This window comes from Rattus norvegicus, chromosome 9, assembly GCF_036323735.1.
Source record: "Rattus norvegicus strain BN/NHsdMcwi chromosome 9, GRCr8, whole genome shotgun sequence".
NCBI classification, from domain to species: Eukaryota; Metazoa; Chordata; class Mammalia; order Rodentia; family Muridae; genus Rattus; species Rattus norvegicus.
The window spans coordinates 63697075-63723399 of record NC_086027.1 but is presented as its reverse complement, the minus strand read 5'-3'; the positions used below and the strand labels follow the sequence as shown (position 1 = coordinate 63723399).

At 42.1% G+C, this 26325-nt stretch overlaps 1 protein-coding gene across 4 annotated transcripts in view; it reads left to right on the top strand.

Moving 5' to 3' along the window:
* Positions 1-26325, top strand: part of Ankrd44 (ankyrin repeat domain 44) — a 300807-nt gene that overhangs the window by 198600 nt on the left and 75882 nt on the right. For 2 of the 4 annotated variants that reach the window (NM_001191807.4, XM_039083293.2), the window contains 6 exon segments: positions 7341-7423; positions 8562-8625; positions 10563-10631; positions 13072-13212; positions 15931-16011; positions 18822-18933. In NM_001191807.4, coding sequence (NP_001178736.3) covers positions 7341-7423; positions 8562-8625; positions 10563-10631; positions 13072-13212; positions 15931-16011; positions 18822-18933 — 550 coding nt within the window. 4 annotated transcript variants of the gene reach the window in all.

Sequence of the window (26325 nt, the reverse complement as noted above, 5' to 3'; positions counted from 1 at the left end):
ATCTGCCACAAGGGGACATCTGCCACAGGAGGAAATGTGTGGTATGACTTTGCTTTGCACTTAATGCCACACAAATGTCAAAAGCATCTCTCTGGGTATGGGGCTGAGTTCTTAGGGGGATTCATGAGCAGCGACCTGCCTGCATCTTCGAAGAGCTCATAATCTTGTTGGTCTCAAACCTCACTTATGACGAAGACCCATCAAAGACAGTAAATCAGAATTTTAGAGGAAAACAGGCCTCCTTTTAAAGGAGAACATGCTTGGTGTCTATGCTGTCAAAGTTGACAGGAAAGAGAAAACTCAAAGGCAGTGGTGGAGGTTTCTAAAAGGCTTCATGGAGATGAGACTTGGGCAGACCTGGGGGTATGGCATGAGGGTTCGGTTGAGTGAGGATATGGATGTGTGTCAGGAGTGTGCAAAGAGCCTGGAGGAGAGTCTGGGCAGAGCAGAGGATGTCAGTAGCCCACAGGAGGAGGAGGACAGCAACAGAGATGGACAGGCAAACCCCTGTGGGAGCTGTGACGCCTCCATTGACCAGAGAGACTCCAGGGAGGCACTGTATGGAACTTGGAAACTGAGGTTGGCTGGGCTAGTCTGGGTTCCATTTTACCTGCTCCACTTTGGAACTGTGTTATTTTGAGCCTGTTGCTCAATCCCTCTGTGCTTTGAAAAATAGAAGTAATAATGGTACCTATCTATGAGTTTGTTAGGAAGATTAAATGACTTAATTACCAGGAATCCTCTCTGGTGAGATCTGAGTGAGTATAAGCTGTAAATACACCAAGAAAGTTCATTAAAATGATAATCTTTTTGATAAGCTTTCTGAACAGTACCCAATACACAGCAAGCTGTCAGTAGATGTTGACTATTATTTTATTACCTTAAATGCATACATGCAAAGGTTAACCTTGAACACAGAGGCTGTGAATAGCCATAACTGTATTTTTAGGAGGGAAAACATATCTTAGGGGCTCTGTATTTGTCAAATGTGTGTAATATAATTGAAAATCTTGCCAGAATAAATCAAAAGTAAGATGGTTCACGGTAGCCCTGGTACGTTATCAGATTCACCAAGGGTCAGATGTTTTGAACTGAATTTTAAGGAACACATAGCTTTGTAGTTACAGTGGTTCACCTTCATTAATTGTTGTGTGGAACCAGATTCCGCTGACCTCCTGGGGTGCTAGCCTGATGATGGTGGAGGTCACATAGGAGCAAATGGTTGCAGACTTATGCTTGTTACTGTGGAGCTTGGCAGCTGGCTTTTAAGAGTTGGCGAAACTCACTCTTTAGCACTCCCAGAAGACCTGACATTCCAGCAGAAGACAAAATTCATGAAGAGTAGCTCCCCTCTACAGGGACACAAGCATATGACCCTGTTGAAGAAAACCCCAGGACTGGGTGGCCTCACATGTGTGAAGGGGTTGAATGAGGGAGGAATGGAGGAAGAAAAATCTAGAAAGATCTCATACATCCTGCCAAGAATTTGGATTCTATCTGGAGGCATTCGGAAGCTGTTAAGGAATTATAAATGGGTGTAGGTTGGAGTGTGTCTAATAGTCCCATTTATGAGTAAGAAAGATTCTCTGATAGCCATCCAGACAGACTGGAGGCCATCCAGTCTGCAAACATTTGGCAGCCTCTTCCAAGTAGAAAAGATGAGGTCATAGGCTAAGGATGAGGCCAAGGACCTGCAGAGGAGAAGAGCTCTGGCTAGCAGTGTTCGCTGTATGTGTTTCTCAAGATAAAGAGGGAATCTACTCCTAGCCAAGCGCTCCATCTCACTGATTATGCCTGGAGTTCTTTCTGTAGCTGAGACAACTCCGGGGTTATATAGGCTCCTACTCTCAAGAAATACATAGTCTATTTGGAGACAGGTTACTTAAACAATGACCTACCTGCTAACTATGTCACCAGAGCAGTTAACTGCCACTGGGATATAAGAACACACATCGGACATAGAATCCTGTCTTATAAGGCTGGGACTGGCTTCTGGGAAGGAGCTGGGGTCAACCATGACTGAGATGAGCATCTGTTAGTTAGGTCATGATGGTAAGAGAATTTCAGATTCTCAGTGTAAACTTATTTTCCTTATCGTTAGTTGAATAATAAGCATTAGCCCAGCTACAACTTCTTGGACTTTTGACGTTACCTTATCAGTGAATGTTTTAAAAACTGTAAAACATACTTATTTCAGTAAATATTAAATAAACACCAACCCAAAAGATGTGCTCCAACATACAACAAAGACACATTCTCCACTATGTTCATAACAGCCTTATTTATAATAGCCAGAAGCTGGAAAGAATCCAGATGTCCTTCAACAGAGTAATGAATACAGAAAATGTGGTACATCTACACAATGGAGTACTACTCAGCTATCAAAAACAATGATTTCATGAAATTCATAGGCAAATGGATTGAATTAGAAAATATCATCCTGAGTGAGGTTACGCAATCACAGAAAAACACACATGGTATGCACTCACTGGTAAGTGGATATTAGCCCAAAAGCTCAAATTAACCAAGATGCAATCCACAGACCACATGAAGCCCAAGAAGAAGGATAAGCAAAATGCGGATGCTTCACTCCTTCTTAAAAGGGGGAACAAAAATATCCATAGGAGGGAATGTGGAGGCAAAGTTTAGAGCAGAGACTGAAGGACTGGCCATCCAGAGCCTGCCCCACATGTGGCCCATATGTATATGGCCACCAAAACTAGATAAGATTGATGAAGCTAAGAAGTGCATGCTGACAGGAACCGGATATAGATGTCTCCTGAGAGACACAACCAGAGCATGTCCAATACAGAGGTGAATGCTAGCAGCAAACCACTGAACTGAGAATGGACTCTCTAAGTTCCCAATTCCCATCCCATGCTACCACTGGCTACTCTATGGGACCTGCAGTGATCTCGTCCCCATGGGTAGCCCCAGCAGCAGCCACCCATCTGGTTCCTAAGGTTGCTGCCACGCCAGCCCCATAAAGAGACACCTATCTCCCGGCTTTCTTTATCACTGCCTAATCACAAACCTTGTCTTATCTTGTGCCTGCCCTGACCTAACATGCAAACATCAATCCACACATATGCACATAGACAATAACATTCATGTTAAGTGCTCAATTTAACAGCAGTACAGTAGCAAACACCCATAAGTGCTTACCTCGGCTAAGTACCACTCTAAAGGATAACCATCACAGAATTTCCATAGGGTAAGAGCTCTGTGGATAGCCCCATTATACAAGCTCACAGAGACAGTAAGGAGTAGAAACTGAGACCCTGTCCTTAGCCGATTGGGTCTGGAGATCCAATATATCAACATGTGGTTTATTGCCAGTTTGATAACTCGTGTGGTAGTGACTCGGGCTGTGCAATGCCAAACCACAGTCTCTGTGGGATTGGACTGGCTGAGCTGCTTACCATAGAGGGTCTACTGTGTATTGCAAGAAGGAAGGCCTTGCAGTGGTCTAAGAAATGTGATGGGGCAATGGGCTCAGCTCCCGATGCAGTGTCTCTTATTCTAACTCATTATGCCTTCTTTTGTTCATGCAAAGATCTCAGTGTCCTCATCCCTCCCTAAGCTGAGATACAGCTTATGTCTAGTAGAGCTAACTTCATGTCTTGCCCATTGGCCTGTGACAGCCTATAATGAAACTATGCCACACAAGCACAAGGTAATCTGAAGTGCCAATGGCAACATGGAGGTTTGGCACAAACAGGATGAAGAATTGTCATTCAGATGAACCCAAGTATGCTTTAATTCTAGCATACTTTAATTTTTAGGTTATTATTATAAAGAAAAGATTCTTTCAGAAGACTTTTTAGATGCCAAAGACATCTGCAGTGAGCTTCAAGAGCATGTTAACAAGTTTAAGAAACATTACAAGAAGCAGCAGAACAATGAAGTGTCAGACAGAGGGACCTGTATGTGCTTGGCTCTCAGGAGAAGTGCAAAGATGTTCACCGAGAATCTAGAATCTTTGTAGATTGGGCTATGGCCACTCAAGAAGAAACCTTGGTAGCTGTGTTAGAGTGTTGGGGCTACTCAAACCACTGATGGCATTTGTTGGCTCTAAAGGCAGGAACAAAGGCCTGCAACAATAGCCAGAGTGACAGATAACATTCCTTAAACGTTTTGATTTAAAAAAAAATTGAGAACAATTCAGGTTAAATAATTATAAAATGATTACGTTCTAAGTTAACAAATGTGTCTTCGTTTCATGTTTTGTGTGCTTTGTTAGCAAGTCCTTCTAATTACCCCGTGATGTAGACACTGTAATTTTCCCTAAGTTCCAGATGATAGAGCCATTATGTACTTGCCAATCGCTGAGTAGTTAGAAAACAGCAGAGTCAGGACTCAGAACTTCTGACTCCCACGTCTCCTTAAACACAGCATTCTTTACCGCAGAGGGTTAAGAGAAGTTCTCCAATGCATTAGGTATAGGAAGGGGCAAACATGTCCTCTGATACAAGAGGAAAATTAAAAAGACCCCAATATTCTTCTCATACAGAAGCCCCTTCACCGCTGATGCACACCACAGGGGCATCGTTCAGACCTCATTTATTCTGGATTAGCTGAGTAGGGGCTGCCAGCTAACTGCTAAATTAGAAAGAGCTAAATACAAATGGCTTCCATTAATTTTATGACTTGCCAAATAAATGCAGCAATTTAACTGGAATTGATCTCTTCTTTCCTGTAACTTGCGCATTGTTAACTTTGGGGTGATTTGGCACTTTTAGTCCCAATGCTCCTCAGTGTGTGCCTGAGGTTAAGACCAGGCGTCTCACCTATGACAGCCATGCCCAGATTTTTCTACTAAAGATTTCAAAATTGTTCCTCTATGAGCAGTCTTATTACAAAAGAACATTTTCTTTCAAATGTTAAAATCCTTCTACATGATTCTAAGATTCTGAATTCTGCCCTCCTCCTTGATATCTAGTTTGACTTATGAATCAGTGTCATATTCAAGTTGAAATACCGTAATGGCATGTATACTGATACCATCAAATCCTGCACTGAACTGACTCCTTACTAAGTGCAGAATAAGATACAACGTAACAGAGTTTTTGCTAGAAAGTCTGAGTCAGAGTAGTCTTATCTCTTTTATCTTTCTATGTAGCAGTGACAAAGACAATAATTAGTTAATATAGATTGTGATGAATTACTGAAAGTGATTGGTAATAGGTTATAAAATATACTATGCAATTGTTACACTATTGCTTTCTGTTTTACTAGTTTCTTATAGACGTTATTTCTCTAATTCATGCTTGCTCTGTTCTCTATAAAATATATTTTGTCATAAAATATATTGTTTATATACATACATGTATAGCTATATACATTATATACATATATCATTATAAAATATATGCTATGTATATAAACATGTATATGTATATATTATCTCTTTATAAAATATAGTGATCATTTGTGTTTATATACGTGTAAATATGTTGTATATCTCTATATGTATGTATGTATATATGAATGTATATATTTAAAAATGAGGTTCATTCAAGGCATAATTAGAAATGCAGTCTTGACTCAGATACATTTCTTTAGAAACTTAAAAATCTCATAAAAAATAGTCTATACATTTTTAAAATTCTATATATTCTTTATAGTCTCTTTCAAAAGTCCAGAAATATTTTTAATCATTTATATTTACTTAACCTCCCCCAAACAAATCAAATTATTATATGATAATAACATTAGCTTCTAAGTTTCCTTTACTTAGATTTATAGTAAGTATATCATAGTTTTTAAAAAAATGGTATGTTTTATTAAACCACGTGGGAACGATATAGTCGCATAAATAAGAACCTTTCCTCCCGTGCTCTGACTCCTTTCCATGGACATTCAGATCATCACTGCTGCCTTTTAGAATCTTGTAATGGGGTGGATAAGTGGCAGGAGTGGCAATTACGGGCAGCTCTCCTGCACATGCTGTTACCGGAGACTGGGAAATTACATCTCTTGATGGATGCCAGCCATTGCATGCACTGGGCTGGAAATCACCATATATGGCAAGGAAAACTAGCAAAAAATGGGAGAAAACACCAACAAACAGAGGCCAACAAAGAAAGAGAAAGAGAGACTCAGTCATGATGCTTGGCCTTTTGTGAACATCGAAGACTAAATTATCTGTGACGATGTGTCTTCTTTCACACGTTCACGCAAATACTAAGTAAAGTATTTATAATCAAAGCTTAACAAATTCAAATCATATGTGTTCCTTTATGGAGTGTGAAATTTGAGAACGGGATGGCCTTGTGCCTGAGAATACTCCTGGGTAGTTAACCCTGCAGGGCTTGTGCAGAGGGCCTACAGTCTAACATGTATTATTTGGTTAAATGAGCTGCTACATGCAATGTTTATGGATACACAGCAGCTGCAGAGGAAACTGGTGGTTATGAAGCAAGTACAGCGTATGGCTTTGGGCCCTTGTGCAAAGAGAGGTGGAGAGGGATGCTCAGAGGAGCATTAACTAAAGGCAGAAGCTGCCCTTCCAGGATTGTCCTGAGGAGGGGCTCTTAGGTCAGGTTTAAATCCTTTTCTAGATCCTTTTAGGGAATAACTTTTAGGGAGAAGCATGCTAGGTTTCTGAACTATGTGCTCTGTGATGTTTAATGGCTCCTGTGTTTTATGACTGGTCTAGTGCCGTGGCTTGGTATAAAACAGCATAGTTCATTAGGAAGATGAACTTTTGCCTACAAAAGGTAAACAGGTACTTCTAACAAAATTTTATTTCTAATAATACAACCACTATTAGCTTTTAATAAAACATGGACTTGTGTTAGATCGATGGTAAATATTTATTGAGTAAAGAAATGAAATAGGTTGCTTTCCCCACTTGAGAGTTACCTTGCTCAACATTATTAGTTATGGCAGGAAGCAGAGTACCTTAGGCTCAGTGTTTCCAACAGAGAGATAAATGATTAAGAGAATGAGTGAATGAGTAATGAATGAATGTGATTTTTAACAAAGCTGAAAGAAACAGTAGGGTAATACATGTTTAACTCTTCACGTGAAGCAGATTTTTTCAAATATGTGTATATACATACATATGTCCACAATACATGTGTGTGCAAATGCATATATATGTATATATGTATATATATATGTATATATGCACACATCCCTATGGTTGTGGACTTTCAATTGGTTTAGAACCAAGGCCATCTTATTTTAAGGCAGGAAACAGTTGTGTAATTATTTATTGAATGGAAGAATGATAAAATTACTTCAGAGCTCCCTGTGGGAGTTTTCAGCAGCGGACTTCTGAGAGGTAACTGTTCTTGGGATCACTTACTGTGAATGGTTGTTGTTTTCCTTAGGTGTGGAATCCATAGCATGTTCCCCCTCCATTTAGCTGCCCTAAATGCTCACTCTGACTGCTGCAGGAAGTTGTTATCCTCTGGTAAGTGAATGTGTGCCAGCGATCAGGCCTGATGTGTCCTGTCCGTGAGCCAAATGGCTTTAGGTGTGTGGTCTCGGTGCTGGCTGCACATGGCCGCGGCCTTATCTTGGCAGAATGAGGTGGTTCCATGGCTGCCTGCATGAGACAGCTCCTGGCACTCCTTGAAGTCAAACTGTTTGGATGTCAGTGTTGCTACCTACAGTGAGTCTTGTCCAGTGTTTAGTGGTTCAAGTTGGGGGGGTGGGGATAAGGCCAGAGCCTATGTTTGGGAATCCTAAGTCACAGAAGAAAAAAATCTCTGAGGCTTAAATTGGTGCCTTAATATTTAATACTTTTCAACAAAAGAAAATGGCCTGCTCTTCCAACATTTCAGTCATAGGAAATATCATGTTATCATCCAATTCCACGGGCATTGAAACATCATCAAGGCAGACCCCCTCCAGGAAGGTTTAACGTTTTATATTTTTAATGCGGAGCTGTCTGGAACCAGCCTGCATGGAGCTTTGCTGATCTGTCTTATCCCTGCTTCTGAAAATCTCCATCTATTAACAAGTTCCTGGGCTTTCCAAAGTGGTAGAAGCCCGCAGGGTGAAGATGGTTTATGAATTGATTCATTAGCCATCCCAGAGGAGTATTTCTTCCTCTAAGTACTTTGCTTATGGTGGATTCTGGTCTCACTGCTTTTGGCACGCTTAAAAATAATCCCTGCATGAAAGTGTTTCCCACATCTTAGACCCGTGGGAAGGTTGGGACGCACTTAAGGAAATGTCTAGTCCTGCCTGTTAGGGTTGTTCCCCTGCCTTCTGTGTTTCTCACATGTCTATCTGCCTGTTCACTGCCCTACTTATCTCAAATTGGTTTCATAAATTTCTATCCTGGGATTGAAAAATGAGGCCGTGGTTCACCGAGGGCCGAATGCAAAATAAACCCTTCTTGACTTCATGGTGCTTCCTATAAAATTGCCAAGCCTGAGCGGTTACCATTCGTTTCCATGACAACCTCTTTCTGACTGCAATTGCTTGCCTTCTGGTTTTCCTACTAACTGATTTTTCTGTCTCTGCGGTGTTTCTTGTGGTTTAACTAGGACAAAAGTATAGCATAGTGTCCTTGTTTAGTAATGAGCACGTGCTGTCTGCAGGCTTTGAAATAGACACCCCAGATACGTTTGGAAGAACGTGCCTCCACGCCGCTGCTGCAGGAGGGTGAGTACTTCTGAGTGGTGATGATTTCACGACTCGATGACTTCATATGTCATAATGGGCATGAATCGCCTGTGAACCAAAGGCAGTTTCCTTGGTAAATGGGGTCACAATCACGTCTACCAAATATCAAGTGTCACTAGCTCCATTTCCACATCACTCAGAGTTTGTGCTTCCAAAGAAAAATAAAGTCTATCTAGTGTAGCTCATGGGCCTTGTGTCCTTGCCCTCCCCTCCCCACACCCCACCCTACCCCCAGGCTACACAACTTGGATATCTACTTGGATATCTCCTTTTCTACCAAAAGAAATGAATTTGAGTTTTGTTACCAAGTTTTCCCTTCTCTGTTGCCAATTGACAAGTGGTGATTAAGAGGACGAAGGATTGAATCCATTTGTGCTCATGTACAGATATTTAGTAATAAAAATGAGATTTGAAATTTATAGAATGATTAAAGGTGAGCAAAGGCCAAGGAGATCCTAAAGATAAAATAATAAAATGAAAAAGTGATTTAATTCGTGCATTTCCCTTGTAGTAAAGAACTTTGTTTCATCAGCTTTTTTTTTCTTGTGCATATCAAAGATTAGATCAATGCTCTGATCAATATATTGTTGAAATATGACCACATAGTGACCAAACATAGTGTCTCTTAGACGACCTTGTGTTGGGATGGTGTTGGTTTTAAATCAGTTTCCTGGTTCTTAAGGAAATCTCCATTTATCACGTGTGTTACCAAAGACATTACCTATTTATCAGAGGCGAATGAGCCATGAAACAGTAAAGCCCTTATTTCCATGGGTTCCCTTCTGGAGTCATAAACTAAGGAGTCGCTGTATTCTGCTGAAGAGAGCACAAGTTACTGTATTTTTTAAAAAGAAGCCTCTTCCCCCAACCCCAGTCCTCAAACCAAATGAGAGTCACACACCACACATTGATTCTACCTATATCTTTGCTCCTTTTCCATCCACCGTTCAGTAAGAGGTGGGTGCTGTGTATTAGCTGATGTGTGCTGTACCATTTAAAATTCATGTATTTTGTGGCTCTTAGACTCGTTCTCCGGAAGAGCAGCTATGAAGGGTAGATGTAGAAAGGGGAGCGCCCCGCTCAGGCTTATCATCAATAGGATCATTTTTCTTATTTAAATCATAATAAAACAATACGTTCTGGGCCACTTCTTAGCGTTTCAGGTTTAGAAGATGATAGATGGTTATGCCTAACATGAGACCTGCCCAGAAAGTGGTAACACACCATGCTGGGTTTATATTTGAAACGCCGATTAGAACGAATATTAGCTACGTGCCCTTCGACAGGAAAATTCACTTCAGTGGGCCCTTTTCTCTCTGTTGAGAGTGATTTATTGCTTTTGTGAGTGACAAAGCTTCTTTGAATGATCACTGGGCTTCAATCTGCTACATCATTTTCAGTGTTGGTCCGGGACGTTTATTTGCCTGGGTTACAAAGACAGGGAAGTGCAGCTGTCTCTTTTCCATGAAAAAGTATCGAGTTGAAATGGTTACTGTTGGGGTTTATTGTGCTGTGGTGAAAGGTAGTACTCAGCCACTTTGCCTCATTGTTTAAAGGTGACACAGAGTTATTGGAGGCTGAAGGGATTTCATAAACTCCTGACGGTTTTGAAAAGGAATTTTAGGATAAATGATGAGGCTATCACCAGGGGGCTTCATCATGTAGTAATCATTAAATTCCTTAGTCACTGGGTTGAAAATGGTCCATGAAGCCCTTGCATTTATGGATTTATTAGTTAGAAAGGAAATGTTGATCCTTGCAATGCAGCATTTCTGGAATATGTCCAGGTTATTTCTTATTAGTGGAATTTGGGCCCCGAGGCTCTCATTTCATCTCATCCCATGGAAAACAGCTTTCTGAAGGTATCTTAGTAACCAACCCTGCTCACACTGATTGTGTTTCCCCTGTCTTTCCAGCAATGTAGAATGTATAAAGCTCTTGCAGAGCAGCGGAGCGGATTTTCACAAAAAGGACAAATGTGGGAGGTATGTGCTCAGGGCTGGCCTGCCCTGGGGACCTGAGAGAGAGTGGGGAATAACACTAGAAAGTCCCGTTGTCGTCGTCATCACTGAGATGGTCACCATGGGACAACTGGGGTGGCTCCCTCCTCAGAAGGCAATCCTTCCTTGTAGGGAAACACCAACAGAGCTGACAGGAAACACACGTTAAGGGCTCTCTCAAACTTCTGGTTTTTTTTTTTTTTTTTAAATTGCCTACCTGGATATGTTTTAGAAAAATAGCAGAATAGACCAGCTTAGCGCACCATATTTGAAATATGGGCTGGAGAGATAGCTCAGCAGTTAAGAGTATGTATTGCTCTTGCAGAGAACTGGAGTTCAGAGTCTAACACCCAAGTCAGTGGCTCATAACTGCCTATAACTCCAGTTCCAGAAGCCTAATGATGCCTTCTGGGACTTCCTCAACTTTCCAGACACACAGAGACATACAGACAAACAGCCACACATGCACATGCACACACACACACACACACACACACACACACACACACACACACACACACACACAGGCAGGGGAGGGAGAGGGAGGGAGAGGGAGGGAGAAAGAGAGAAGAGAGAGAGAGGGAGGGAGGGGGAGGGAGGGGGAGGGAGGGAGGGAGAGAGTCATATACCAAGTAATAACATTAACTCAGTATTTAATACTTAACCACATACACCATAGTGGTCCCATATATTAGGCTCTACCCTCTAGTTTTTATTGGTACAATGACAAAACCACCTAATGCTATACTTCCTAAAACACATCCTGCTTGTCAAACATGAATGTATGATGCATACACAGGACTGTATGTGGGTATGTATATACATATACACTTTCACTCTAGCAATTCCTTCTAAGCCCTTACCACTTGCCCTCAGCTCTTTGATGTTGACTCCTAAATGTAGAGAAAAGGAAACTGTCTTGTAATTCTTATGGGACTGTCCCTCCTCTGTGTCCCCTACCGCCCTGAAAACTCTGTAACTGCACCTTACTAGTGGGGTTTTTCCTCTTCTGACTGTAAGTTTCCTGAAAACAAAAACTAGGTGTCATTTTCTCTTTTCCCTTCCCTTCCGTTCACTGCCTCTTCTCCTCTCTTCCCACCTCATGTATGTTGCTGTGCATCAAAGCCACAATACTGCACATGCTGGGAAAGCCCTCTTCTACTGAGTTAAATCCATAGACCTTGCATTTAGCTTTGAGACAGGGTCTTGCTCTGTAATCCAAACTGGCCTTGATCTCACAGTTCTTCTGCTTCAGCCTTCCCAGTGTTGGGGTACAGGCAAATGTCCCTGCATCTAGCTTCCTATCTGTCTTTGAACTGCATCAGAGCTGCTGATGCCCAGCCATTTTCAGTCCAATTAATTAAAAGCAATCCAATATGTAAAATATTATAACCTTATAATTGTAATTCTCCCTTTTGGATTGAAGAGAAAAATTAACCAGTAAAAGAGCCCTAAGTTGTCAACAAAAATGAAAAAAAATACTTGAAAACTGATAAATAATTCCTGAGCTAAAGTTATTTTTAGTGTTCTATTTGGTTATTATTCTTGGGATATTGGCTAGTTACGCCAGAAAAAAAACTGTCAATAATTGGAAACTAAAAATAAGTAATATAAATTGTATCCCATTTTTTATGCAAAGAATTAGCTTCTCAAACAGAAAGGATGTGTGACTTGATAGGTAGGAAGGGAGGAATGTACACGACTGAAGATGTACGTGACCTAGGACCCTTGTCTCCAGTTTTGCATTCATTAGTGGGTTCAGAATGTGCATGGGTATGAGAGACACTCTGTAGAGGAAACTGAGACAGCTCAGGAAAGCCTTCAGTTCTAATCTGAGAATTCCAGCCTTTGCCAATGGGGGAAGACTCGTGGTTTTAGAACGGGGTTGTCATAGGTGGGGACTGGCCCTTTGAAACTCAACCAGAAACTAGAAGAAGCTTTATAAGAGTTAAGAATGGTCTGTAAAAAAAATTCATTAGTATACTCGAATTAATGCAAAATGATGGATTTCATTGTGACATTTTCATACATAATACATACTTTATATCTGTACAGTCCATTGCCCTCTCTTATCCCCCTACCCCTCACACAGCCACTCCCTTGTTTTCCCTAGTAGTCTCTAGAGATGGTCTTAATGGAGATAATCTGGATGGTTCTTCATGGGCCAATCTTGCCATGGACAAGAAATAACATAGCTCTAACCCAAGGTAGGCACTAGGAATAGAAAGAGGGGACAGTGCCACCAAGGCTGGCCTCACCAGAAGACACGTATCTTTACAAACTCAGCTTTCCACAGCCTTCACACCCCGAGAGCGGAAGCGGGGATACTTGGGCCAGTGCTCCTGTTAGCGATGAGCCTATTTGTAGACCAAGTAAATTAAAATAATAATAATGATGGTAATAACAATTTCTGTTTGTTTCCCAGGACCCCTTTGCACTATGCAGCTGCAAATTGTCATTTCCACTGTATTAAAGCATTAGTGACCACCGGAGCCAATATCAATGAAACAGACAACTGGGGACGGACAGCTTTGCACTACGCTGCTGCATCAGACATGGATAGAAAGTAAGCATAGTCTTGTTGGTGCTTCATCCCGGGTAGAGCTGGGCGGGGGCTGTTATGTTTTTCTGAGGAATCTCCCATTCAGCGTGGAGGGCCATCCATACCCCAGGTTTTCCCATTCTGTCTCTAGGTTTAATTATTACACACCATTGCATAATTTCCTTCTTCTCTGCTCTTGGGTTCAGTGCCAGGCAGAGCTGTCAGGCCTGGGATTTTGAGTTCTTTAGAAATCTGTTGGAATTTATTTGACATACACAGTAGATTCCATCATTATCACATAAATGTTTCATCTGCTAATATGTATGTCCTGTGTAAAAAATGCCCACCAATGCATAACCCCACCTGATGAGCTATGGTGATGAGATTAGGTGGTGTCTTCCTTATCTCAGCATGAACATTCATTCAGCGGCTGCGGGAGAGGAATGTCTTACTCTGAATGTTTGGACTGTAGGTGGCTAGGTGTGGAAAGTCTGCATTACTGAACCCCACTGTAAGCGAGAAGGGTGTGTGGTCCCACAGTTTACGTGGTTCATAAATTCATAGGAAGGTTTTGATGAGTTTGGATGACAACTGTTGAATTCTTTCCTGTCCTTTGTGGTGCATTTGATTCTGGGTAAGGGGTATTGGCTTCTTTTCTAGAACAAGGGCATCTAAACATTCAATTTTAACATATAAATCAGCTAAGCATGACATGTTCTTCCACTGGGCTATACCACCAGCCCTTTCAAACATTTAAGATGGTGGCCCAAGTTAGAAATAATCTTATATCATGATTTAGTGGACATGTTCACACACATGTTCATACATGAGAAATAAAAAGATTTCACAAACCACATTTACATTTACTGTATGTGATACATTATATTTTCTATCTTATTTTGGTAACTTCAATGTAATTGATTTCACTTAGTAATAGTGTTTAAGAAATATTTATAAAAAACCAGGAGAGGTGGCATGTAGGTTAAGTGGGATCCCGCATATACTCTGCCTCAGGGCTTGGATGCTTGGGGAGACTGGAGCGGGAAGTGTGATGGTGCCTACCCACACCACCAGTGAGCAGGTGTCCGGCTGCGGGGGTGGGGGAGTGCAGTCTGAGCCATGTTAAAGCTGGAGCTGACTGGGGCTGGGGGTCCCTGGGCCTGTAAGGAGTCTGGGGCTGTCTGGTTCTCAGGCTCTTGGGAGCTGAGAACAGAGTGGGGTCTGGTGGGGCTGGATCTAGCCCTGGACCAAGGGGAAAGAGGAGGGCAGCTCCCACTGCTCCTGCTGGGGTGGTCCTTGGCCTGAGCTTTCTTCGGGAGATAAGACAGTGCTCGGTAGGAGAAGGGTCTCTCTGTCTCCCCACAGTGGGTCCTGATGAAAAGAGGCAGTCCGTAGTTTTAAGACATTCATTGTCATGGCGGAAAGTGGATGAGTAAAGCCATACCCCACTTCTGGGAGTGGGCCTGAGTTTAAAGACCCTTTGCAGGGAGGGGTGTCTAGGAAGGGAAATTCATTGGCTAAGCCTCTAGGCCTTTAGGTACCTCATTATAGTGGAGATTTGTCTTGGGCCATCTGTGGTCATGTCCTCTACCTGGGAAGGGGCTTGGGGTGTTGCCCTTCGGTGACGGATGGTCAGAAATGTATGGAGGGCTGTGGGCTAGTGATGGGCCTGGTTTCCAGGGAGTCAGGAAAAAAGCCTACCGTCTCTCGGGGTCACCAGGGTTTCAAGCCTCCTCAACCAGGAGCCAGGGTGTCTTCCACTGTCCCACAGTGGCACATACATGGAATCTTGGCAATTTGCAGGTGGGAGGAAGGGGATCAGGAATCCAAGTTTGAGGATAGCCTGGGCTACATGAATTTCTGTCTTAAAGAACAAACAACAACTATCTATACATACATGTATATACACATATAGCTGGGGAAGTATCTCAGTTGGTAAAATGTTTCCATGCAAACATGAGGTCTGATTTTGATATCCAGAACCCACATACATGTACCTAGGTATCTGGGCTGGAGATACAGTTTATTAGTTAAGGGAACTTGCTGCTCTTTCAGAGGACCCAAGTTCAGTTGGCTTACAATCACATATAACTCCAGTTCTAAGGAGTCTCTCTCACTGGATGGCATCTCACACATGTGACATTCACTCACACAGACACACAGATACATGTAAATAAAAATAATAAAGGAATAAACCTTAAAATACCATGCAGGCATGACGGCCAGCTTGCTGACCAGTGAATTTAGCCTACTAGATCACCTGCAGAACAGTGAGCATCGTTGTCTCAAAGCCCAGGCGGACGGCTTTCAATAAAGGATGCCCAAAGTTGACCTCTGACCTGCACATATATGTACACCTACATGAATGAACATGCACGGCCCTGCTTCATTTTGTTTTTACATGATCAAGAATCCCCTAGAGGACGTGAGACGCTGGGCTGGCCGGAGAGCATGAGTGTGTGGTGGAAGGTGGAGGAGCCTGGGCTAAGGTGCTGCTTCTTACTTGGAAAGTTTTAGTCTGTATTGGGGCAGGCAACTTGATTCTGGTCTTAATCACTCACAGCCAGGAAGAAATTTTAGGAAAGTGAGATGTTCTCAGTTGGATTCCTTGGGAGAAAATAAATTTCCCGGATGGCCTTGGGGTGGGATACAAATTACTGAGATATAATTGTGCAAAAACTATCAACAAGTTTTTAATTAAAATTTAATTGTGTTTTTTTTCCTATCTCCTGCGCCGAACAGTAAGATGATCTTAGGCAACGCCCATGACAATTCTGAAGAACTTGAAAGGGCCAGGGAAGTGAAGGGGAAGGACGCCGCGCTGTAAGTGTCTTCCTTTCGCTGAGCTCAGGAACGGGATGCCTCTGGGTTGTCATACGCATGCCCTCCTGCTGGGGGTTCCATTTGGAATCTGGAGGAAGGGATGGGCTATGGGCTCACCTTTAACACGTCCAGCCGTTCTGCTGTTCCTGTGTGTGGAATTGTTTATTAAATCATATGCTTGCTTTGACTACCACTGTGACGGGCCAGCAGCCTCAGGCCTTAAATCTCATATCTGACTCTGTCTTGTATCAGATGCCACGGGGACATGCTCAACTTCCACTTGGGACCTTAGGGTCTACTCTGACGACCTAGGGATAGCTACGTATCAGATTCTATAAGTAAAGGTCTTCAGATCTTAGTGTGAAATCCCCCTCAGACCCTTGACTTACAGATAACCTCCTGCCTTTTTGGAAACAGCTACCCCTGACCAGTTTCACCTCATTTGCCCCTGACTGGCTTCAGACAGGGGCTTCCCTGTTGCTGTGAAAGGTTTGGAGTATTTGCCATTGCTCAGGGGCATGGATACAAGGGCACTCCTTTGTAGTCCAGTCACAAACAGAGCAGAGACCTGTGGCCAGTGGTGAGCTTGACACTTAGCTAGTGCAAGACCTAGTGAGTAAATGAAGAAGCAAGTGAGCCAGTCTGTCCACTTTGTGCCTCATGGCCCAGAGTGTGTTTCTTTTCTCCTCACGTTGCCAGAGAGATGAGTTTCTGTGCCTGAATGCTGTATTCACCCTAAGGCCTGTCCACTTCCCCTTCTGCTCTCTCATGCCCCTGTGTCTATGCTATGGACACAGAGGATAGCCCTGGTGTGGGTTACAGAACATACCTGAGTATTTCTGTGACAGGGACAGGCACTGCTGTGAGTAAGACAGAATGACCAAGTTTCACTATAATGCACATAGACTTACAAGGATGATGTTAAAAAAACAGAGAATTTTAAGTTACTTTAGAAAGCTTCCCTTTCTCCACTGAGTTGCTTGACCAGCCAGGCTCACTAGGGAGGAAGGGGGCAAGTCAGGAGAGAAGGGCCAGAAACAGCAGCCCAGAGCTCCATCTTGCAAAATGAGACCACACATCTATCCAAGCCAGGGACCTGTTGATTTTGTATCTCAGGTGGATGAACTGCTAGTTAGCCTGGGAGTAGGAAAGATAAGCCTCAATAGTTGAACACTGGATTCCCTTTATTCTTTAGGATCTGTGTGGAGTATATCCAAATTCCACAGTGCTTCTGCTGCTGTATTCCACAGTTGTCATGTAGTTTAGCTATGTCCCGGACTAAATAATTCTCTGAGAGGAATTTTCAATATTTTCCAAATTAGAAATTCAGTGTATCAAATGATTTTTTTTTGCAGCCCAGTCAGAGGCTGGGGGTTGTGTGTCCATAGAATGCTATTCTTCATGGACGATTTATGTAAAGAGCTACACTCATCGTCCAATGAGTTATGCATAGGATCCCGTCCACAGACCTTGAATAACCCAAATAGGAAAGCACTTCCTTTTAAGGTGTGAAGGACAAAAGACAGCATATCAGCAGGACTTTAACAAGACTTCAACTTTTTTGGAGCATTTTATACATAAGGATGGCAAGTAGATTGTGTTTACAAAGTTAATTTTCTTTAGTTTTGTAGAAATTAAAGAACCAGTTTGTCTTTTATATCCTTTTGGCAAAATCTCATTTAATGGGTAGGCTTGTATCTAGAATCTGGAAACCCTTAGAGCCAAGTGTGTCTGGTGGCTCATCCTGGTAATCCCATAATTTGGGCGATAGAAGGAAGAGGGTTAGAAATGCAAAGTCATCTTTAGTAAGTGGTGAGTTTGAGGCCAGCCTGGGATCTATGAGATTTCTGTTTCAAAAAAAGTCAAGATTAACAAATCTTGATTAGAGTGGGAAACTGAATCAGCATGGACTTGTTGGGGACATATTTATCTCATGGTGATGGAAATGGTACAGCCACAAGCTGGTTAACTATTGCCTCCCATAAAGCAGATATTGGATTTCTGTGCATCCCATGGTGCTGGTGTTCTAGAGCTTGGGGCTCTTCAGCAAAGATCAAACCAAGCTCCTCTGCCTTTGACATTGCAAACACAGTTTTGTCATCACAGAAAATCCTAGAATGGCCCATTTTCTTACTGTTTCAGAAAAATTATAATTATGTCAGAAAAGGCTTTTGATATTCATGATTCTGTCCAGTCTATACTCCTGATGGTACAGATTAAGTGTTTCCCTTCAAGTGTAGTCACTGAATGGATTCTTCATGCTTTTTAAGTGGTTGGCCACTCCGTTGTTTTTTTTTTTGTTTGTTTGTTTGTTTGTTTTATTATTCTTCTACCCACTCTTGTGTTCTTTTCTCCCTAATCTATTTTAAACTTCCAATTTTTAACAACTTAATCTTCACCTCTAATAGCGATGTCAGAATTAGTCCCTTCTCCACTTGGGCCTTCCCAGTTGCAAGAACTTGACTCCTCCTTTACTACGTTTGATACTTGTGAACACAAAAGATCATATTCTTATTATCCAGTAATCTTGATGACAGGTATGTTCTGTACCTTAGGATAAGAAGGGGGAAATGACACTTAGTTACCCACTCTTTCTACAGCTTTCCCTGACTTCTAGAGGCATTATTTTAAGATGAAATGAAGGCAGATAAAGAGAGCATTGGCTTCCCCCACCCTTGCACATAAAGCTTCTTTGTAATAGGCTCCTTCACACGCTCACGGTGCTTGGTGGAGTCTATAGTAGACGGGTTTGTGCTAATTATCCCTTCTTGCCCAGCGGTGTTTCTGAGACTGCATCTTTATGCTTACAGATGTCTAGAGTTTCTGCTTCAGAACGATGCAAACCCATCCATCCGGGACAAGGAAGGCTACAATAGCATCCATTATGCTGCGGCCTATGGCCACAGGCAGTGTCTAGAACTGGTGAGTTGTCTTGTCTGTTCATTGTTTTCTAACACAATAGTAGCCCTGGACTCTCAGCAACCCCTCACCTTGTTTAGTCATCATTAGGAATTTCTGGTAAGATAGTTTCTGCTAAGTGAAACCTTATGGGATATCGATTTCTTTGTTCCTGTCTGTCCTCATCTGACTGGCGGTGGACTCATCCGCAGTAATTGTGTAGGAATGATAGAACTGTGTGTAGACACAGCTTTTGTTTTAAAGATAACTAGGATGTTTCAATAAAACCAAGTAACTCTTTCCTGAAAAGAACTTAGCACTGCAGGACTCTCGAACAGTACTATAACTTAGTACTTGACTTGTTTAGTCATTAGGCACATGGGTTCATTTGGGCCAGTCCCATGTCTGGAGTAGAAAGACACTGGCAAGGGACAAGAATAGAATTTGAACTTAAAAAAAGTAAATCAAATGACTAAGAGATACCTGGGGTGGGAGGTGTTGAAATCTAAATTCTTTTCTCAGTGATGGTTATAAGACCCAAAATTGAAATGTCTACTGTGACTTGAAATGTGGAGGGGGGAGTGAGATCAGGTATAAGACAGTCAGGCATGATGGGGACTGTGGCAAATAGAGAGCCTGCTTTACCTAAAGGAGACAGCCTGTTGGAAGAGAGGAAGAAATCGGTTGCTAGAAATTGTGTGTGTGTGTGTGGGGGGGCAGGTTGATCAGCAAGTACTTTACCCACTGAGCCATATAGCCAGACCTAAAATCTGAGTTTTTAATGTAAGATAATCCGTTTTTGAAATCTTCCTGGGGAGGCTGAGGGGAAAGTTCATTCATAGCTGTCTCCCGGTATAGATTACAATTTGCTATTTTCTTTCTTTCTTTTTTTTTTTTTTTTATTAACTTGAGTATTTCTTATATACATTTCAAGTGTTATTCCCTTTCCCGGTTTCCGGACAAACATCACCCTCCCCCCTCCCCTTCCTTATGGGTGTTCCCCTCCCAAACCTCCCCCCATTGCCACCCTCCCCGCATAGTCTAGTTCACTGGGGGTTCAGTCTTAGCAGGACCCAGGGCTTCCCCTTCCACTGGTGCTCTTACTAGGATATTCATTGCTACCTATGGGGACAGAGTCCAGGGTAGGTCCATGTATAGTCTTTAGGTAGTGGCTTAGTCCCTGGAAGCTCTGGTTGCTTGACATTGTTGTACTTTTGGGGTCTCGAGCACCTTCAAGCTCTTCCAGTTCTTTCTCTGATTCCTTCAACGGGGGACCTATTCTCAGTTCAGTGGTTTGCTGCTGGCATTCGCCTCTGTATTTGCTGTATTCTGGCTGTGTCTCTCAGGAGCGATCTACATCCGGCTCCTGTCGGTCTGCACTTCTTTGCTTCATCCATCTTGTCTAATTGGGTGGCTGTATATGTATGGGCCACCTGTGGGGCAGGCTCTGAATGGGTGTTCCTTCAGTCTCTGTTTTAATCTTTGCCTCTCCCTTCCCTGCCAAGGGTATTCTTTTTCCTCATTTAAAGAAGGAGTGAAGCATTCACATTTTGATCATCCGTCTTGAGTTTCCTTTGTTCTAGGGATCTAGGGTAATTCAAGCATTTGGGCTAATAGCCACTTATCAATGAGTGCATACCATGTATGTCTTTCTGTGAGTGGGTTAGCTCACTCAGGATGATATTTTCCAGTTCCAACCATTTGCCTACGAATTTCATAAACTCGTTGTTTTTGATAGCTGAGTAATATTCCATTGTGTAGATGTACCACATTTTCTGTATCCATTCCTCTGTTGAAGGGCATCTGGGTTCTTTCCAGTTTCTGGCTATTATAAATAAGGCTGCGATGAACATAGTGGAGCACGTGTCTCTTTTATATGTTGAGGCATCTTTTGGGTATATGCCCAAGAGAGGTATGGCTGGATCCTCAGGCAGTTCAATGTCCAATTTTCTGAGGAACCTCCAGACTGATTTCCAGAATGGTTTTACCAGTCTGCAATCCCACCAACAATGGAGGAGTGTTCCTCTTTCTCCACATCCTCGCCAGCATCTGCTGTCACCTGAGTTTTTGATCTTAGCCATTCTCACTGGTGTGAGGTGAAATCTCAGGGTTGTTTTGATTTGCATTTCCCTTATGACTAAAGATGTTGAACATTTCTTTAGGTGTTTCTCAGCCATTCGGCATTCCTCAGCTGTGAATTCTTTGTTTAGCTCTGAACCCCATTTTTTAATAGGGTTATTTGTTTCCCTGCGGTCTAACTTCTTGAGTTCTTTGTATATTTTGGATATAAGGCCTCTATCTGTTATAGGATTGGTAAAGATCTTTTCCCAATCTGTTGGTTGCCGTTTTGTCCTAACCACAGTGTCCTTTGCCTTACAGAAGCTTTGCAGTTTTATGAGATCCCATTTGTCGATTCTTGATCTTAGAGCATAAGCCATTGGTGTTTTGTTCAGGAAATTTTTTCCAGTGCCCATGTGTTCCAGATGCTTCCCTAGTTTTTCTTCTATTAGTTTGAGTGTGTCTGGTTTGATGTGGAGGTCCTTGATCCACTTGGACTTAAGCTTTGTACAGGGTGATAAGGATGGATCGATCTGCATTCTTCTACATGTTGCCCTCCAGTTGAACCAGCACCATTTGCTGAAAATGCTATCTTTTTTCCATTGGATGGTTTTGGCTCCTTTGTCAAAAATCAAGTGACCATAGGTGTGTGGGTTCATTTCTGGGTCTTCAATTCTATTCCATTGGTCTATCTGTCTGTCTCTGTACCAATACCATGCAGTTTTTATCACTATTGCTCTGTAATACTGCTTGAGTTCAGGGATAGTGATTCCCCCTGAAGTCCTCTTATTGTTGAGGATAGCTTTAGATATCCTGGGTTTTTTGTTATTCCAGATGAATTTGCAAATTGTTCTGTCTAACTCTTTGAAGAATTGGATTGGTATTTTGATGGGGATTGCATTGAATCTGTAGATTGCTTTTGGTAAAATGGCCATTTTTACTATATTAATCCTGCCAATCCATGAGCATGGGAGATCTTTCCATCTTCTGAGGTCTTCAATTTCTTTCCTCAGTGTCTTGAAGTTCTTATTGTACAGATCTTTTACTTGCTTGGTTAAAGTCACACCGAGGTACTTTATATTATTTGGGTCTATTATGAAGGGTGTCGTTTCCCTAATTTCTTTCTCGGCTTGTTTCTCTTTTGTATAGAGGAAGGCAACTGATTTATTTGAGTTAATTTTATACCCAGCCACTTTGCTGAAGTTGTTTATCAGCTTTAGTAGTTCTCTGGTGGAACTTTTGGGATCACTTAAATATACTATCATGTCGTCTGCAAATAGTGATATTTTGACCTCTTCTTTTCCGATCTGTATCCCCTTGATCTCCTTTTGTTGTCTGATTGCTCTGGCTAGAACTTCAAGAACTATATTGAATAAGTAGGGAGAGAGTGGGCAGCCTTGTCTAGTCCCTGATTTTAGTGGGATTGCTTCAAGTTTCTCTCCATTTAGTTTAATGTTAGCAACTGGTTTGCTGTATATGGCTTTTACTATGTTTAGGTATGGGCCTTGAATACCTATTCTTTCCAGGACTTTTATCATGAAGGGGTGTTGAATTTTGTCAAATGCTTTCTCAGCATCTAATGAAATGATCATGTGGTTCTGTTCTTTCAGTTTGTTTATATGATGGATCACGTTGATGGTTTTCCTTATATTAAACCATCCCTGCATGCCTGGGATGAAGCCTACTTGATCATGGTGGATGATTGTTTTGATGTGCTCTTGAATTCGGTTTGCCAGAATTTTATTGAGTATTTTTGCGTCGATATTCATAAGGGAAATTGGTCTGAAGTTCTCTTTCTTTGTTGGGTCTTTGTGTGGTTTAGGTACAAGAGTAATTGTGGCTTCATAGAAGGAATTCGGTAGGGCTCCATCTGTTTCAATTTTGTGGAATAGTTTGGATAATATTGGTATAAGGTCTTCTATGAAGGTTTGATAGAATTCTACACTAAACCCGTCTGGACCTGGGCTCTTTTTGGTTGGGAGACCTTTAATGACTGCTTCTATTTCCTTAGGAGTTATGGGGTTGTTTAACTGGTTTATCTGTTCCTGATTTAACTTCGATACCTGGTATCTGTCTAGGAAATTGTCCATTTCCTGAAGATTTTCAAGTTTTGTTGAATATAGGTTTTTATAGTAAGATCTGATGATTTTTTGAATTTCCTCTGAATCTGTAGTTATGTCTCCCTTTTCATTTCTGATTTTGTTAATTTGGACGCCCTCTCTGTGTCCTCTCATTAGTCTGGCTAAGGGTTTATCTATCTTGTTGATTTTCTCAAAGAACCAACTTTTGGTTCTGTTGATTCTTTCTATGGTCCTTTTTGTTTCTACTTGGTTGATTTCAGCTCTGAGTTTGATTATTTCCTGCCTTCTACTCCTCCTGGGTGTATTTGCTTCTTTTTGTTCTAGAGCTTTTAGGTGTGCTGTCAAGCTGCTGACATATGCTCTTTCCTGTTTCTTTCTGCAGGCACTCAGCGCTATGAGTTTTCCTCTTAGCACAGCTTTCATTGTGTCCCATAAGTTTGGGTATGTTGTACCTTCATTTTCATTAAATTCTAAAAAGTTTTTAATTTCTTTCTTTATTTCTTCCTTGACCAGGTTATCATTGAGTAGAGCATTGTTCAATTTCCACGTATATGTGGGCATTCTTCCCTTATTGTTATTGAAGACCAGTTTTAGGCCGTGGTGGTCCGATAGCACGCATGGGATTATTTCTATCTTTCTGTACCTGTTGAGGCCCGTTTTTTGACCAATTATATGGTCAATTTTGGAGAAAGTACCATGAGGAGCTGAGAAGAAGGTATATCCTTTTGCTTTAGGATAGAATGTTCTATAAATATCCGTTAAGTCCATTTGGTTCATAACTTCTGTTAGTCTGTCGACATCACTGTTTAATTTCTGTTTCCATGATCTGTCCATTGATGAGAGTGGGGTGTTGAAATCTCCCACTATTATTGTGTGAGGTGCAATGTGTGTTTTGAGCTTTAGTAAGGTTTCTTTTACGTATGTAGGTGCCCTTGTATTTGGGGCATAGATATTTAGGATTGAGAGTTCATCTTGGTGGATTTTTCCTTTGATGAATATGAAGTGTCCTTCCTTATCTTTTTTGATGACTTTTAGTTGAAAATTGATTTTATTTGATATTAGAATGGCTACTCCAGCTTTCTTCTTCTGACCATTTGCTTGGAAAATTGTTTTCCAGCCTTTCACTCTGAGGTAATGTCTGTCTTTGTCTCTGAGGTGTGTTTCCTGTAGGCAGCAGAATGCAGGGTCCTCGTTGCGTATCCAGTTTGTTAATCTATGTCTTTTTATTGGGGAGTTGAGGCCATTGATATTGAGAGATATTAAGGAATAGTGATTATTGCTTCCCGTTATATTCATATTTGGAAGTGAGGTTATGATTGTGTGCTTTCATTCTCTTTGTTTTGTTGCCAAGATGATTAGTTTCTTGCTTCTAGGGTATAGCTTGCCTCCTTATGTTGGGCTTTACCCTTTATTATCCTTTGTAGTGCTGGATTTGTAGAAAGATATTGTGTAAATTTGGTTTTGTCATGGAATATCTTGGTTTCTCCATCTATGTTAATTGAGAGTTTTGCAGGATACAGTAACCTGGGCTGGCATTTGTGTTCTCTTAGGGTCTGTATGACATCTGTCCAGGATCTTCTGGCCTTCATAGTTTCTGGCGAAAAGTCTGGTGTGATTCTGATAGATCTCCCTTTATATGTTATTTGACCTTTTTCCCTTACTGCTTTTAATATTCTTTCTTTATTTTGTGCGTTTGGTGTTTTGACAATTATGTGACGGGAGGTGTTTCTTTTCTGGTCCAATCTATTTGGAGTTCTGTAGGCTTCTTGTATGCCTATGGGTATCTCTTTTTTTAGGTTAGGGAAGTTTTCTTCTATGATTTTGTTGAAGATATTTACTGGTCCTTTGAGCTGGGAGTCTTCACTCTCTTCTATACCTATTATCCTTAGGTTTGATCTTCTCATTGAGTCCTGGATTTCCTGTATGTTTTGGACCAGTAGCTTTTTCCGCTTTACATTATCTTTGACAGTTGAGTCAATGATTTCTATGGAATCTTCTGCTCCCGAGATTCTCTCTTCCATCTCTTGAATTCTGTTGGTGAAGCTTGTATCTACAGCTCCTTGTCTTTTCTTTTGATTTTCTATGTCCAGGGTTGTTTCCATGTGTTCTTTCTTGATTGCTTCTATTTCCATTTTTAATTCCTTCAACTGTTTGATTGTGTTTTCCTGGAATTCTTTCAGGGATTTTTGCGATTCCTCTCTGTAGGCTTCTACTTGTTCTCTAAGGGAGTTCTTTATGTCTTTCTTGAAGTCCTCCAGCATCATGATCAAATATGATTTTGAAACTAGGTCTTGCTTTTCTGGTGTGTTTGGATATTCCGTGTTTGCTTTGGTGGGAGAATTGGGCTCCGATGATGCCATGTAGTCTTGGTTTCTGTTGCTTGGGTTCCTGTGCTTGCCTCTCGCCATCAGATTATCTCTAGTGTTACTTTGTTCTGCTATTTCTGACTGTGGCTAGACTGTCCTATAACCTGTGTGTCAGGAGTGCTGTAGACCTGTTTTCCTGTTTTCCCTCAGCCAGTTATGGGGACAGAGTGTTCTGCTTTCGGGCGTGCAGTTCCTCCTCTCTACAGGTCTTCAGCTGTTCCTGTGGGCCTGTGTCTTGAGTTCACCAGGCAGGTTTCTTGCAGGGGAAAAATTGGTCCTACCTGTGGTTCCAAGGCTCAAGTTTGCTCGTGGGGTACTGCCTAAGTCCTCTCTGCTGTGGCAGCAACCGGGAAAATCTGTGCCACTCCTTCCGGGAGCCTCCGTGCACCAGGGTTTCAGATGACGTTTGGTGTTTTCCTCTGGCGCCTGGATGTGCACAGAGTGCAGTCTCTTCTGGTTTCCCAGGCGTGTCCGCCTGTCTGAAGGTTCAGCTCTCCCTCCCACGGGATTTGGGTGCAGAGAACTGTTTATCCGGTCTGTTTCCTTCAGGTTCCGGCAGTGTCTCAGGCGCAGGGGTCCTGCCGCTCCCGGGCCCTCCCCTACGGGAACCCAGAGGCCTTATACAGTTGCCTCTTGGGCCAGGGATGTGGGCAGGGGTGGGCAGTGTTGGTGGTCTCCTCCGCTCTGCAGCCTCAGGAGTGCCCACCTGATCAGGCGGTGAGGTCTCTCTCCCACGGGGTTTGGGAGCAGAGAGCTGCTGCGGTCCGGGATCCGCCGGTGTGGGACTTCCGATAAACACAGGAAGTGCCCGGCCTTAGAGGAATTTTGCCTCTGTGTGTCCTGAGTTCACCAGGCAGGTTTCTTGCAAGGGAAAAGTTGGTCCTACCTGCAGATCCAAGGCTTAAGTTTGC